Genomic DNA, 15,360 nt, shown 5'->3' with positions numbered 1-15,360 from the left:
TGATGGGCAGAGTCTGCCGATTTCCGCAGTGCAGACACTTCCAGGCTGCAGGCTCCCAGCACGAGGTCGCAGAGGTGGGCTGGGAACAGGTGTCCCAGCACGGGTTTCCACCTGCAGACAAGAGGAGCAGCCTCAGCTCAGGAAATAGCTGGGACATCGTGAGATCTAAGTGGTTATTTTATTTATTTTTTTTTTTGCGGTAAGCGGGCCTCTCACTGCTGCGGCCTCTCCCGTTGCGGAGCACAGGCTCCGGACGCACAGGCTCAGCGGCCATGGCTCACGGGCCCAGCCGCTCCGCGGCACGTGGGATCTTCCCGGACCGGGGCACGAACCCGCGTCCCCTGCATCGGCAGGCGGACTCTCAACCACTGCGCCACCAGGGAAGCCCTAAGTGGTTATTCTTAAATGCAACTTATTTAGCTGTAGGTTTATATAATTTTATTTATTTTTTATTTTTTTTTGGCCGTGCCACACACCTTGTGGGATCTTACTTCCCCAACCAGAGATTGAACCCGCACCCTCGGCAGTGAAAGCTTGGAGTCCTAACCATTGGACCACCGGGGAATTCCCTATATAATTTAATTTTTAACAATGACTACATTTAATGACTTGTTCTCAGAATCCTTGGGAGTTCGACAGTCAGCTCCCCGGAGTTGGTACGAGCCACACGCCCCCTTCCACTGGGACGACTTCTCTTTGATAAACTTCTGTTTTGCTCCATTTTCTCCAGGCAAATGAGGGAGCAGGAGACACCCCCTGACTTCTTCTATTTCTCCGATTACGAGAGGCACAATGCAGAGATCGCTGCCTTCCACCTGGACAGGTGAGCCCTCCCGCCGGCACCCTCGTGGCATTGTCACCCCATGGCCGTGCCCTGCTGTGTGCCTGGCCGACAGGAGTTGCCCAGGTGACCCAGGGTAGAGAGCCGGCCGTCGGGAATAAAGGGGAGAAAAGAGGACACTCACAGGGCATCAGCCTCTCTGGCGAGACCAAAGGTCATGAGTCTCGCAAAACGGGGCCCCTTCCCTCCGTGATCACCTGTTTCAGGGCAGCTCTGCCAGCAGAACGCAAATTCTTTGTGGCCTCACAGGCCCCTTGCTGCTGGGGAGGAGGGTGGGCAGCCGACGTGAGGGGTCTGGGCCTAACGGAGGAGAGTGAGGTGTCCACTCAGCTCCGGTGGGAGCGGCTGGAGGGTACGGAGGTGAGGACTCCTTTCCCTGTCCTTCTGCCAGGATCCTGGACTTCCGCCGGGTCCCTCCCGTGGCTGGTAGGATGGTCAACATGACCAAGGAGATCCGGGACGTCACGCGGGACAAGAAGCTGTGGAGAACCTTCTTCATTTCCCCAGGTAACCTCATTCCCCAGGTAACCTGCCCCTGCACCGCGTGCCACACACCCTAAGTCTAAACGTCTTGATCGTTCCTGACTCCGCCCCCCGGGCTGGCATAGATGTTGTTTCTACCAAAGGCAAAAGGAAATTCGTCACCTCTTCGGGGTTCTCCTCCAGGTGGTCCGGCCAGAGGGGAACTCCGTCCTTTGGACTCCCCCAGATTTAAAACACCCCAGCAAGACCCTCCCATGGTGGCAGGGGCCGTGCTGCGCCCCCCTCCTCCACCAAGTGCCGGCGGGGAGCAGCGACTTCACCTGGTCCCCTGGAGGGTTGACCCTGGTTCCCCTTGCGCTCGGGTACCCTGCACGCTCCATGTACCAGGAGGTGCTGACATTTATGGAAACCTTCCAGACTTCATATTATAAACCTTAAGTGCACACATAAACGCAAGTCACGCTCTGCTGAGTTACCTGCCCCAGCCTGTTTCAGTTGTGGTACCTGGGCCTCCACGATCCGCCCATCCCTCTCCCAAGCACTTCCTTTGCGCCAGGCCCTGCGCTGAGCTGTTCCAGGCGCCCACGCTCACTAGGCTTGAGCCATGGAGAACTCTCTTGTATTTCATCTTGGAACATTTTGAGTTGTCCCAATGATGCTGGCAAAGCAGAGTGGGGTGACCCAGCTGGGACACCGAGATCCACAGAGAGTGGACCTCGCCCCCCGCTCCCCTGCAGGAATGCCTCCGCCATGCCTGGCACCCACCCCAGTTAGTTCATGCCGACAGAAGCCACATAAGCCCTGGATTGTCTGTGTCTGAAGAGCTGCTGGCGAATAAAAGCCCAGCCTAGAAACTCCTTTCTTGTAGACTGACGTTCGGATTGACATACTCGGCACGCTTCTCAGCTGCATTCACAAATTCATCAGAACTGAGGCCACACGTCCTTAATTTCATGAAGCTCCATGTTTGTCATCCGTTGCTCACCGAGAGCCTCGTCTGGCTCCTCCTCTCAGAGCCCGTAAAGAGAGGAAAGTAGGGCAGAAACCCACCCACCCGCCCGAGGCAGGAGGGTTCTCATTCCCTTTTGTGTCAGTGTCTCACCCATGTGACCAGAAACCAAAGGGCAAAGTGAGAGCCTGTGCGTCGGGAGGGGTCTCTGAGGGCTTTCCGGGTCGCCTTGCCTGTGCCCGAGCCGCGTGGATGGGTGGGACAGGCCCGTCCGGGGGCGTGTGCCCCTGCCTCTGTCATGGCACAGGTGGGAAGGTTCAGGTGACGCAGCCACAGCGGCAGGCGCCCCAGCCTCGCCGAGCACCTGCGTGGGATTCCTCGCTCAGGCCCTGGGGTGGCCCATCGTTTCCACATCCCCATTTTTAAATGGTTTAACTGACGTTTGGAGTCTGAACTATCCCCACGGTCGAGATGGTGACCGTGTCCGTCCCCCAGAGTCCCCTCCCGCCCCTGCGTCCCCCCAGACGGCCTGGGGCCACCTTCCATCTGGGCCTTGGGTTGCTTCTGACAGTGGAGGCTGGGCGGCCTTGGGCCTGTTCTTTGTCTTTCCCTCGACGTGGTTATTTTGAGAGCCACCCACACTGTTGCCTGTCCCCGCATTTTCTCTTTCATTTCTGAGCTCTGCCCCGACAGTTGAGGGCCCTGAGCGGAAGGGATGATGTAACCTGCCACAAGGAAAGGGAGGGATTGAAGTTTGAAATCTTGAGAAAGGGGCACAAATCAAGGGGTTTCTGCGCTGGATTCCACTTCCTCTGGGGCAGAGGGGCCTCCGAGTTGATGCCCGCTCCGTGTTCTCCTGGCGAAAGGCAGCCTTAGCCTGGGCTTTGGGTGGGGAGTCCTTTCTACAACCAGAAGATGGAGTCAGCTGTTAGCCTAAGCAGGTGAGCTGAGATGCTGGCGTCCCATCCTGTCCTCCACACGAATCATGACTGTCGGTCTCCCTGGTTGTCCCCGAGTACGCAGCCTCTGCTGACACCCGTCCTCACCCCGAGCAGAGCCGTCACTCTGACTGTGGTCGGTCCCGACAGCTGGACCCACTCGGGTTCCCAGCTCCCAGCTGCTCTCCCAGGCCCCGCGGGTTTCTCCGAGAATCCTGCTTGGCGCCCGAGCTCCCCACCTGGGTCGCACTCCTGAACGCTGTCCTCGGAGCAGCTGGCCGCAGGCTCAGCTTGGTCTGCCGCGCCTGACGCCCACCTCTCTGACCAGACTGTCTGTGTCCCCACCGCCCTGCTCTGCCAGCCAGACCTCCTCCTGAAAGCCCTGGGGGAGGGGCGCTTTTCTCTTAAGCAGCCAGCTTTGACCTCGTCTTGGAAAATGAAATCTGTCGGGATTCATTTGGACCACTCTGGCTCTGCTTGTACCTCTGCACCCACGAGGCCAAACTCACCGCAGATGCCGAGCTTCCCTGTAGACTTTAATCCACGCCAGCTCCCTTCCGCCTCCAGGGGCCTGAGTGGGGGCAGGGAGCCCGCGGGGTGAGAGGTGGAGGCGGCCCTCCTGCCGGCAGGCCCGGGGCAGCAGTGTGCGGCCGGAGGTGCAGGGCTACGTTGGACTGTGGGACAGCCGAGTGCCTGCCACCGTGGGGCTGCGCGGAGGCCAGCGGCTGGAGCCCACGTCTTCTACGGAACACGTTCCTCGTGCTTTCCTGGCAGATTCCTATGGACGTGCCTCATATCCTGAGATCAGCCCGCGTCCTCCTGTGCAAGTTCTGTGGGCTTCTACAGGGGCCCCATGTGAACCCCCCAGGAGCCTCTCCTGCCCCCTTCCAGCCACTCAGCCCCACTTTTAAATCGGCACTTTCCCTGCCATGCCGGCTGCGCTCTGGCTGGGTGGTCACTGGGCCTCTGTCCACACACTGTGGTCAGTGCCCACTCAGAGTCCCACTGAGGGCCAGAGGGGTTCCCAGAACTGCACCCGGGCATCCTCAGCGCCCCCCCCCCCAGAAGCCCTGCCCCACGTGACATCTTGGCAGCCTCCAGCCGGCAAACCCCTGAAACATTCAGAGAACGGCGCACCTGGACCGTCCGGGACCCTCAGGCTGGCGGGTGTTGGTCCTCCGATCGACACTGATCCTCGCAGAGACGAGGCTCCCTGCACAGGCAGTGCGTCTCATCCAAGTCCTCTGGGGCTGGAGCAGGCAGGCCCTCCTGGCTATCTGGCCCCGGCCACCCCCAGCTGTCTGTCTGGAGTGTCATTATAAGATGAGCCAGGACTGCCTCCTCGAGCGCCCTCCTCTCCACACACAGGGCACTGCCATGACCGGCCCCTCACTCCTCCCTCGGGTCACAAGCTTAACACTCAGCCTCAAAACTGCTGCAGCCCCCGTTCAGGGGAGACCGAGGCACAGAGAGGTGAAGGGCCTCCCCCGAGGCTGCACAGCTGAGAAGCTAGAGGCTACGGGCTATCGGAGCCCCACCCTGCACGTCCCTTTAGAGACTGGATTTGGGTCCCTGATGAAGAAGAGGCCGTGGGCCCAAGGGACTGCCTGTCTTTTCACATGAGTCCATCTAAAGCCAGTCTAGGCTGTTAGAGGGACCGATTCCAGGGCTCAGAAAAGTATTTTCCTCCTGACAATGGGCTGAGATTGAACTGTGTCTCCACAGACGAGATCTCAGGCTGATCTTTCTCTGATCGCCTGACAGTCATGACTCAGCAGCAGCTGCGAGATCCTGGGGGGGGGGGAAGCAGGGGGTGTGTGGGAGCTGTCTCCCATCCCCGTGTCCCGACCTGCCTGGGACTCTGCGTGTTCGGAGGAGCCGCCGAGCCTGCGCTTCCATTCCAGGGGGTGTGACTGCTGTCTGTAGCCAGAGAAGGCCACAAGTGTCACTCGGGCAGGCTGTGCAGCAGAAGGGGGGACCCCTGGCCCTGGAGGGAAGGGGGCCTGCAGTGGTGCCTGGGGCCCTGGCCCTGTATGTCTGCACACCCCAGGCTCAGGGTTTGTTTCCCCAGCAAAGGAAGGAAGTGGTTGACCCTGAGGACATGGTTCGGTTGGTAACTGCACGGACAGACCCACCGCGCCCAGCACTGAGGAGTGGCTGCAGCCTGCTCCCCGCCCAATGCTTCTCACATCACTCTTCTCTATGGGGGTATAATCCACACGTCGTCAAGCCAGCATTTGAAGTGTGCCGCTCAGTGGTTTTTAGTACCGTTCTCAGTGCTGTGCAAGTCACTACTATCTGATTCCAGGACATTTGCTCACCCCGCAGAAACCCCGTCCCTATTCAAAGTCACCCCCGCTCTGCCCGACAGCTGCCAGTGTCTCCCCGTGGGTTTGCCTGTTCCCGGCGTTTCACGTGAGCGGTGTCTGGCTTCATCCACTGGGCGTAACGCTCACGGTTCACCCACGTGGCAGCGGGTGTTGCACTTCATTCCTTCTGTGGCTCGATACTGTTCCACTTCATGGATGAACCGCGCTGTGTTTATCCGCCCATCCCTTGACGAGCACGTGGCTTGGTTCCGCTCTGACTGCCGGAGTGGCCTGCTGTGAACATCTGTGTGCAAGTGTGTGTGTGGATGTGTCTTCATTCCTCTCGGGCGTGTGCCTGGGAGTGGGATGGCCGGGTCATGCGGTAGTTCTGGGTCCAACTTTCTGACTGTTTCTCGCAGCAGCTGCACCATTTGACATTCCCACCAGCACTGTGTTAGGGATCCAGCTTCTCCACACCCTCAGCACGCTAGTTATTATCTGTTCTTTTGATCAAAACTATCCTCCTGGTTGAGAAACCGTGGACTTGGTTTGCATTTCCCTGGTGACTAACGCTGTCGAGCATCTTTTCGTGTCCTTGTTGGCCATTTCTATATTTTCTTTGGAGAAATACCCTTCGAACTCCTTTGCCCATTTATTGATGGGGCTGTTCATCTTCTCATTACTGAGACGTAAGAACTCTTCTGTGTGCAAATACTGGATGCTTACTAGCTTACGGTTTGCAAGCCTCTCCCCGCCGGCTGAGTCTCACTTTTTTTTCTTGGTATGAGGGCCTTTTTCAAGCCACTGGACAGAATCCCCACAGACTCCAGACTTAGTTTCGAGGGTAACGAGGAAGAGCTCGGGTTCAGGTCCGAGCTCTGAGTCCCGAGCTGTGTGGCCCCAGGGTCTGTGATGCGGGGTTGGAGCAGGCGGCTGAGGTCAGGTGTGAGAGAGTGTGGGTGAGCCCTGCCCAGGGGAGGGACGAGTCGGATGTGGCGCAGACACGCTGGCCCAGGGTGGATGTCCGGGAGGGGCCGGCACGGGGACGCTGCCCGAGTGGCCCCACTGCCTGCGTGTCCCCCACCCACAGCCAACAACATCTGCTTCTACGGGGAGTGCTCTTACTACTGCTCCACGGAGCACGCCCTGTGCGGGCGGCCAGACCAGATCGAGGGCTCGCTGGCCGCCTTTCTGCCTGACCTGGCCCTGGCCAAGAGGAAGACCTGGCGGAACCCCTGGCGACGCTCATACCACAAGCGCAAGAAGGCAGAGTGAGTCGGGGGCACGTTGGGCGGGGGCTCCAGGATCCTGACTCCCCGGGGTCTCCAGAGGGCTGGCTTCCGCCCGACCTGCAGCAGGGAACAAGCTCGGTGTGAGGAATGGCAGGGCCAAGTGTGTGGGAGCAGATGATCAGAAAGGGCCCCTCACTTGGGAACTGGGTGCTCACTGGCCGCTGGGATCTGTCCGTGTTAAGACGAGGCTTCAGACCTCTGCTCTTCTTGCAAGAGAGACACAGTCCCTACAGCCACGGAGACGTCCTTGCAAGTGTGCTGTCCAGGCCCCCCCAATACGCGGCATCCGCGTGCTATAGCTGCATCACCTCCCAGCCCCATGCTCCTCTTAATGCAGCCTCAGCCCGCCGCGGGTCGGTATCATCTGCCCACACGCTGTTCTGCGGTGACACCTTTGCTCACCCGGTGCCTGTTGCTGCCCTGTGAACCCGGTGTACTGAGCTGGACAGCCCCAGAGGTTGGTTGGGTCCTCCTGTCTGCTGGGGAGCCCGCCCTTCTCATGCCGGCTCCCCTGCAGGTGGGAAGTAGACCCCGACTACTGCGAGGAGGTGAAGCAGACGCCCCCCTACGACAGTAGCCACCGCATCCTGGACGTCATGGACATGACCATCTTCGACTTCCTCATGGGTATGTCCGGGGCCACCGGCCTGCCCTGGGAACGCCTGACACAGATCCAGCCACCGTGGTCCTGCTTGTACTCGGTTCTGCCAGCTTGGAGGCCAGACGGGGGAGGGAGGGGACGCCTCTGAGCTGCACACAGGCTCCCAGCAGGCTTGTCCCTACAGGAAACATGGACCGCCATCACTACGAGACCTTCGAGAAGTTTGGGAACAAAACGTTTATCATCCACTTGGACAATGGGAGAGGGTGAGTCCTTCCAGACGCAGCGAAGGGCTGGCCGTGTCCCCACCCAGACCTGGGGGAGCAGGCGCTCTGTGGGGAGGGACGGCCTAGCCCCCAAAGGCCCCCCTATGTGACACAGGGTTCTGGCCAGGACTCCCGTGAGCCTGTGAGCTGGGGAGACTGAGGCCTGCAGTGGGTGTGTGTGCAGGGGACAGACCACTCCAGCGGTCAGAGCTGCAAGTTCTCAGACGCCTCAGGGAATCAGCTCTGGGCACCTGGGCAGTTACGTCTGTGGGTCACGCGTTCCCAGCTGTAGAAGACGCCCCTGCAGCTAGACTCTGGCTGACCCGCCCTCGAGCCTTCTCCGCTCAGCCTGCCCGGACTCACCCCTTCGAACCTCTGCTCAGTCCAGTGGCCAGAAGGTCAGGCCGCTTTCAGGCACCTGCCTCGTCCCAGGCCCTGCACCCGGGGCTGGACAGCAGGGGCCAGGCCCCCGCAACACCAGGCAGGGCCCACGCGGGCACCGCCTGCTCTGATGCTCCCGTCCCAGTGCCTGGGCTCTGCGCACGGTGTCCCCCTGCGAGTGGCCTCTCCACAGCTCTGTTCTTCTTCCCGCAGGTTTGGAAAATACTCGCACGACGAGCTTTCCATCCTGGTGCCTTTACAGCAGTGCTGCAGGTGCGGCTCTGCCCCTCCCCGAGGGCCCCACCCCTGGGCTGGCCCTGTCACTGCACAGGAGGCCGGATGCTGCCGCAGCCGCGGCCGCAGATCAGGCCGAGCCTTCCTGTCCCCACCCCGGCAGTTCCCAGAGCTCCTCCCGGGACCCAGCTCCGTGTCACCGTAATAGCCCACCTTGCAGCGGAAGACACCGAAGCCCCGGGCTCCCACTCTGCCACCTTTCTCGGGGCTCCCAGCCCGGCCCCTCCTTTAGCAGATGGGGAAACAGGCTGTGGGGCTAAACACCTGCTCGGCCCCAGGGCAGCTCTGTGTCGCCTGGCCCAGACAACGAGCAGGCCAAGCCGGGGCTGCCTCCCTCCCCGCTACCGTCTGCCGGGAGTAACGGGGCCCGTTGGACACCGCTGGGCCCACCCGGGCCCCTCCTGGAGGCAGGACCCTCACCACGTGCTTCTGAGAGGCCGGGGCTGGAGTGGGCCAGGGGCTGGGCCGGCACCGCGCTCGGGGCGGCTGCAGCGATGGCCAGGCTCTTCCTCCCGGTGCCGGCCTGACGTCATTCTCCCCGCAGGATCAGGAGGTCCACGTACCTGCGGCTGCAGCTCCTGGCTAAGGAGGAGTACAAGCTGAGTCTGCTGATGGCCGAGTCCCTGCGTAGGGACCGCGTGGCCCCCGTCCTGTACCGGCCGCACCTGGAGGCTCTGGACCGGCGGCTGCGCGTCGTGCTGCAGGCGGTCAGGGACTGCGTGGAGAAGAACGGGCTGCCCGGTGTCGTGGAGGACGACCTCAGCCCCGAGCACAGAGCCTCTGCCGGGAGGTAGTGACCGCGAGCCGTGGCCAGGCCAGCTGCCGGGGCACACGGGCCAACGCAGGAGCGGACGGGCTGCCCGGGGACGCGTGTCCTCACTTTCCAGACCAGGGCGGGCCGGCGGGAGCGCACTCCGCCCCCGTGGACAGAGGCGGCCTGGCGGCGGCCCACCACCCTTTTGTATGGAAAGGAAGCCTTTACTTACTATTTTGTATTTATACCTGGTGTAAATGTACATAAATAGAGACATCTATGCAGACCCCGACCACCCAGCAAGTCACACGGAGGGCCACCCGGCAGGGCCAAGTGCCCCTGCGAAGGGCTCCCCCTCTGGACCGAACGTACAGTAAAAACTCTCCTCCCTGCCCGGGGCTGAGGTGTCTGGGGCTACAGGAGGCTCCTGAGGCTGTCACGGACTCCCGTCGACAGATGAACACCGCGTAGCTTTCGGGCGACGTGAAGGACCAATCGTTACCTGGCTGCCCAGGCTGCCTCGGGGCACCTTCTGACTTGCTTCGGAAGCCTGTGCACGTGTGTGACACAGTCATGTGGCCGGGCAGCTGGTTACTTTCACGGCATCTTCGTGGAAGAGTTTGCAATGTGGTAAAGGTGCAATAAAGATTCAGCAAGTGTGTGCTGGGGCCTCGCTGGGGTCTGGGTCCCTCACTCCGTGGTGCTTAGCTGCTTGCCCACCCGCCCTCCAAAAGAGTGAGTCCCAGAACCAGGCGTGGCCCGGCATCCGGGCTGGAAGGAGGGGCTTGACGCAAGGCCTGAGGTGGGCCTTGGTGTGGCCTGTCCCGCTGTTGCTGCAGCTGCTCCCGGGGAGCTGAGTGGAGATCCCTGAAGGTGCGCCCCAGAGTCTCTACAGGCCTGGCATCACGTGGGCACCGTGTTTACCCAGCAGGAGCCAGGACAGTGGTGGCTGGACTGGCCACAGGGACGGCGAGGGAGGGGCTGAGCCAGGGGTGGCCTGGGAGAGCCAGCCCCCCAACGCCCTGCTGGAGGGAGGGGACACTGGCCTCCTCCTGGCCCGGAGGCTGGGGCTTGTGGGCGGGGCCCGACCCTGGAGGACTCACGTGAGGACTCGCGTGAACCCCGGTTCATGAAGCAGAGAAATCACAGCCCCTGTGCCTTTTACTGGGGGTTCCCTCAGCTGTCACCCCACAGATCTCCCCGTGCGCACAGGAGGGGAGACCACGTGCGGATGCAGGGAGGACACGGCCGTCTGCAAGCCGGGAGAGAGGCCTCACCAGATACAACCCCAGAACAGAGAGAAGAGTCTGTGTTTCAGCTGCGCCGTCTGTGGCGTCCTGGTGCGGCACCCAGGGCACGATCAGAAACACACATGTGGTCTTTGCCCCGCGTTGCTGACACAGAGCTTCTCAGTCCCTCCGAATTCCCTGAGCTAAAGACAAAAGAAGAAGGATGTGGGGGAAGCCAGTTGTGGGGGTGACGAAGAAGAGCAGAAAGCGGGGTGTGGTGGTTACGTGGATTTCAATCTGGGCTTCTCCCCAGTAAGAGTCTCTCCTGATCCAGAGCCACCCCCGTTCAGGTACAGAGAGAGAGACACGCACAGGGGGAGATTTCCTTAACAGTGCGAACGTCCCTCCCAAAAGGGCAATTTCTGCTCTATTTTTTCTCAAAATAATCGTTACGCCAAAGAGGCACACGTTAGGTGACATCGGCTTCCCCTCAAAGGCCAAGCAGTGTCACAAAGGAGGTTCCGAGCTCTGCAGAGCTGCCCAAGAGGCCCAGAGCTGGACAGCAGTTAAAGCCATGGAGACAGGTTCGTTCAGCACCATTGCAATGGGGACAAAAAAAGGCCTCAGTACAGAACTGGCGGAATTCCCAATGCAGCCTGGAAGGTAGGGATTGACAGCCAAGGAGCAGGTGAGGTGGGGGATGGGAAATCACTGCATCGGGGTTCTGGCTAAACCAGGGTTCTCGGTGATGGCGGGCCAGGGGTCTCTCGTCCAACTGAGCTAACAGGATTCTTGCTAAAATTGGGTGATGCAAAGCCAGACACGGGCGTCGAGGCCTCGCTGGGAGGGGCTTCGGAGGAGCCTGACTGACACCTCTCGGGTAGCACAGGGTCTCGTCCCCCTAGCACACAGCAAGCAGTGCTCTCAGAGGCTCCAGAGCTGGGGCAGCGGCTGAGACACCAGTGGGAAGCCGGGAGGTGAGCCTGGGAGAGACAGACAGACATGAAGCAAACAGACTGTGCACGCACACCTCGAGGCCCCAAGGACGCTGCCGCGGGGTGTGGGACCAGGAATGAGTCCAGAAAAGGGAAAATGGGAGGGGGGGGGGTGGGACCCCTGGCGTGATGATGAAAGTTGCCAAACGGCGCGGAGTACAGAGTCCCCAGGGAAACGGAAGCCAAGAGGAGCCGGTCCTTCTGTGGGGAAGGCCGTGGCCTCGTCAGGGTGAGGACAGGCCTAGAGCGGCAGCTGTGAGACAGGCTACCTCCGGGAGACAGTCACACAAGGAAGGAAGCGCAGTCCAGCACAGTCTGGCTCGGCCGGGATGAGGTTCACAGACATGGCCGTCAGCAGTCAGCGTGTCTCCCCAAAGGAAAATGTGATGCAGCTGAACTGGGAGGGGCTGGTCCTCTCTCAGGTAGGAAGTTGGCAGGGATTTTGTAAAACTGAAAAAGCCTGTCATTTAGAAACATGGAGGTGATGCGCAAACGAGACAAGAGACAGCACAGCCAGGGAGACTTACAGAAGTGATTTCTCTGGGTCTTTGCTTCGGGAGCAGGGGTGAGGTGGGCAGGGGTCTGCTCTTGTCCATGATCTGACCTGTTGTTTGACTTTTAAAACTGTGTTTATCTATTACTTTGATACAAACTCAAACAGCAGGTAAAGGGGCTGGATGGGAGGAGAGATGGGGGCAGGGCCTGAGCTGTGAGCCCCGCGAGACCGCACGCCACCAGCCCAGGGCCCTCCTGCCTTGTCCCGTGTGCTGCTCACGACAGCTGTGCCGTAAAATCCGAATGCCATTGTGCCCGTTTTCACCATCTAAACCGAGGCCCAGACAGGCAAAGGGACTTTCCTGAATGAACGCAGGAGCGTGTGGTGTTCGGGACCCGGATCTGCAGAGGGAGGGGCTGAGGGGGCGAGGGTGGTGGAGGAAGCCTGGAACAGGACGAAAGAAAAGGTTTTCGGTTAAATTCCTCCAGGTGAAAGGCTGCTTCCCCGCAAGAGTTAGGCAGCCTGCTTGGTCCACAGTAGGACAGCACCTGCCACAGGGCTGAGGAGAAAGGGTTAAGAATTCAAACATGATTAAAAAGACAAACTGGGGGGAAATCAAAACAAAAATCCTCCTTCAGTCGGCCTGGGGCCTGGTTGTGGAGAATCAAGAGGCAGGAGGCAGCCCCTCTGAGGGCAGAGACCACTTCCTGAATTCAAACAAGTAAATGAACAAATAAATCACTATAGAGATGGGGGCGCGTGCACGACCCCTGCCCTGTGGGCCCGAGGGACGGAGTGTGTCAGTGGGGCTCTGGGGATTCAGGTGGTGGGCTCACCCTCACTCCGGGCCCCACCCACAAGCCTGAGACGGATGGAGGGCAGGGAGGCCCGAGGAGGGGGCTGGCAGAGGGCCCTGGCCCTCCCCGCCGCCTCCCCACCTGGGAGCAAATCAGATGTGCACATTCCTGGGGCCAGTCCCCCAGACGCCACGCCCAGAGGCGCAGGCTCCCTAGGAGGCCGACGCAGCGGCCCCCAGGCCACCCTCCGAGGCCCTGCTCAGCCCTCGCAGGAAACTCTCCCTCAAGTCAATGTCCTCCCCACCCAGAGGGACCATGACAAAAGCAGGTGAGCAGAGACGCCTCAGGAGCCTTGGCCTGGGGGACCGGAGGGGGCTTGAAGGAACCTCACCTTCATCAGGAGAGCAGAGCTCCAAAGCCCCTGTGGGAGGGGTCCCCACCCGCACAGAGGGGTCTTTCTTACTCTTCTCGGAGCTGGCTTTCGGGAACCGGGGTGTGGGCTGGCCGGGGCCTGGGAACAGTGTCCATCCCGTCCCCAAGGGGAGGGGCAGCTCCTGGCCTCTCGGCTTTGATGGGATAAGCGGGGAGAGGACACCGGCTGGGGGGGCCTCGGGGCCGGCTGCAGTGCAGCGTCTGTGGGGTGCACACCAGGCCCAGGGCAGCCCCGCTGGGCTGCTGTGGCGGCTCCCAGCCCTGCCCAAGGCCTGTGCTCGGTCCCGTCCCTGCTGTAGGTCGCAGCACCCCAGCTACACTCAGCTGCATGTATTCCTGTGGTCACTGCCGTCCTGGGGGCCCCTGGGAGGCCTGCGCTGGGGACACAGCCCATGTCTGGTCCCCTTGCACCATCTAGAGGAGAACCTGAGAAAAGCAAGACCAGCCTCCCCAGGGCAGAGATGACCAGAGTGTGGCCTCAGAAGCCCCCTAGGTCCTCAGGATCGGAGTCCAACACCTCAGAAGCAGAGGGGGTACGAAGACCCTCAGCTGCCTGGCAGATGGGTCCCTCAGCCAGCGAGAGCAGCAGCAAGGCCTGCCAGTGGCTACCCGGGCCCCAACCAGGCCAGCCTGTCCTTTCAGGGTCCAGGGGCTCAGGGTGGCCCCACCAGCCCCCCCAGGCCAGGCTCGGAGCCCGGGTGAGGGGGCTGTCGACCTTGGTCCCCTGTTTTCCAGGACCTAGCACAGTGCCTGGGCCCCAAAATACCTATAGAGTCAGTGGGTCGTTCTTCAGTGAGTGCTGAATACAAGTTCTGTACACTGATACATACTTCCAACACCAGAGAAGAATATGGAATTCATGTGGAGGGTTGAAGTGCTCTGGCCTTCCGGAAGCTTCTAGAAGCACCATCTCCATGGTGCCCCTGGGTCTTGGCGCAGCCTTCCACCCTGGAGCTGTCTGCCCCCGCTCCACCCTTATTTCACTCATTCTTATTCCAAGTGCTGCGGAAACGTCTCATCCTGGAAGGTTTCCTAGCCTTTAGCCTGGGTGACTGAAGTGCATTCTCCCATGGACGCCCCCCCCCATGTCAGATCATGTGTTTCTGAGGTCATCTGGCCAGTGTCCACTTCTCACTAGACTGGGAGCCACGTGAGGACACAAAGGAGCACAGCTCCAGCACGTACGGGCCGGCAGCTCTGCCTGGTTCGGCCCCCTCCGCCCGGCCTGCTCCCCTGACACGGAAACGGTCAGCTTCCACAGAGGCACAGCCCTCCCGGCCCTGCATCCAGGCTGGCCCGGTCCATCGTTCCAGCCTTTCTGAACCTCTGCAGACCCCACGCAGTCCCGCCGTTGGGGTCGAGGGTTCCCAATTCCCCGTGTGTGGTAGCAGCCCCCAGGCAGGCCCCCAGGGGTCCACACCTCCTGCTATTCACGCCGGGTGAGCCCCCGCCGCCTGGTGCCCAAATTCTCTTTGAGGCCAATAGGATACGTGAGTGGTAGCCGGTCACGGCCAAGCCTGGTCTACAGGACACCCTGGGCTCCTGCCCCTCTCTCTGGACCTATTATGAAGGGGGAGAGCTGCCACGTGTGAGGACTTTTATTTTTTCACCTTTCTCTACTTTATAAACTTTCTCTAACAAACACAGCTTTTAACTACAAAACACAAAAGCGTATGAGTTGGGAGGGAGGGAGACGCAAGAGGCAAGAGACATGGGGACATATGTATACATATAACTGATTCACTTTGCTATAAAGCAGAAACTAACACACCATTGTAAAGCAGTTATACGCCAATAAAGATGTAACCAAAAAAAAGCGTATGAGTAACTTATAAGACACTATAGCAATCACGTGAGTCCCGTCTGCCCCCACACCCTCCTCTTGTACCGTTTGTGATGTTTCTGCATCAGACATGCTGCGTGAGGGCTGCTGGGGTCCAGGACTGTCCCCAAAGAGGCTGCAGCCCCCTCTGGCTGGTCTCCCACGTTTGCGTATAGGCCTCCCGGTGGACAGGCGTGCGAGCTCCCGCAGGCCACCTCCCGAGCCCTGGAACTGCGGTCACATCCTTTCCTGAAGGGCCTGGGTTCAAATCCTGCTCTACCCCACACGAGTGCTGTGATTTCGGGTGAGCTGTTTGCCCTCTCCGTCTGGGTAAAGGGGACTAAACAAAAGGCCTGACTCACAGGATGGCCCTGAGAAGTGAGTGAGCATAAAAAGCGAAAAGAACCTTAGAACACTGCTGGCCTATGACTGCAGCTGGTGCCGCCAGTATTAGTGGTATTGGGAGGGAATTTTTGGCTTA

General features: G+C 60.4%; 1 protein-coding gene across 1 annotated transcript in view; it reads left to right on the top strand.

Annotated features, from left to right (window-relative positions):
- The window catches only part of FAM20C (FAM20C golgi associated secretory pathway kinase), a 35,011-nt gene extending 25,250 nt beyond the window's left edge, over positions 1–9,761 (top strand). Inside the window, exons 4-10 of the mRNA XM_079944278.1 lie at positions 731–823; positions 1,233–1,348; positions 6,611–6,791; positions 7,330–7,439; positions 7,598–7,679; positions 8,274–8,333; positions 8,899–9,761. Coding sequence (XP_079800404.1) covers positions 731–823; positions 1,233–1,348; positions 6,611–6,791; positions 7,330–7,439; positions 7,598–7,679; positions 8,274–8,333; positions 8,899–9,148 — 892 coding nt within the window. The 3' untranslated portion in view covers positions 9,149–9,761. The remainder of the gene's footprint in view (positions 1–730; positions 824–1,232; positions 1,349–6,610; positions 6,792–7,329; positions 7,440–7,597; positions 7,680–8,273; positions 8,334–8,898) is intronic.
- The last annotated feature ends 5,599 nt before the right edge of the window (positions 9,762–15,360 follow it).

The sequence above is a fragment of the Stenella coeruleoalba genome, assembly GCF_951394435.1.
Source record: "Stenella coeruleoalba genome assembly, chromosome: 15".
Lineage (NCBI taxonomy): Eukaryota > Metazoa > Chordata > Mammalia > Artiodactyla > Delphinidae > Stenella > Stenella coeruleoalba.
This window is presented reverse-complemented; position numbering and strand designations above follow the sequence as displayed.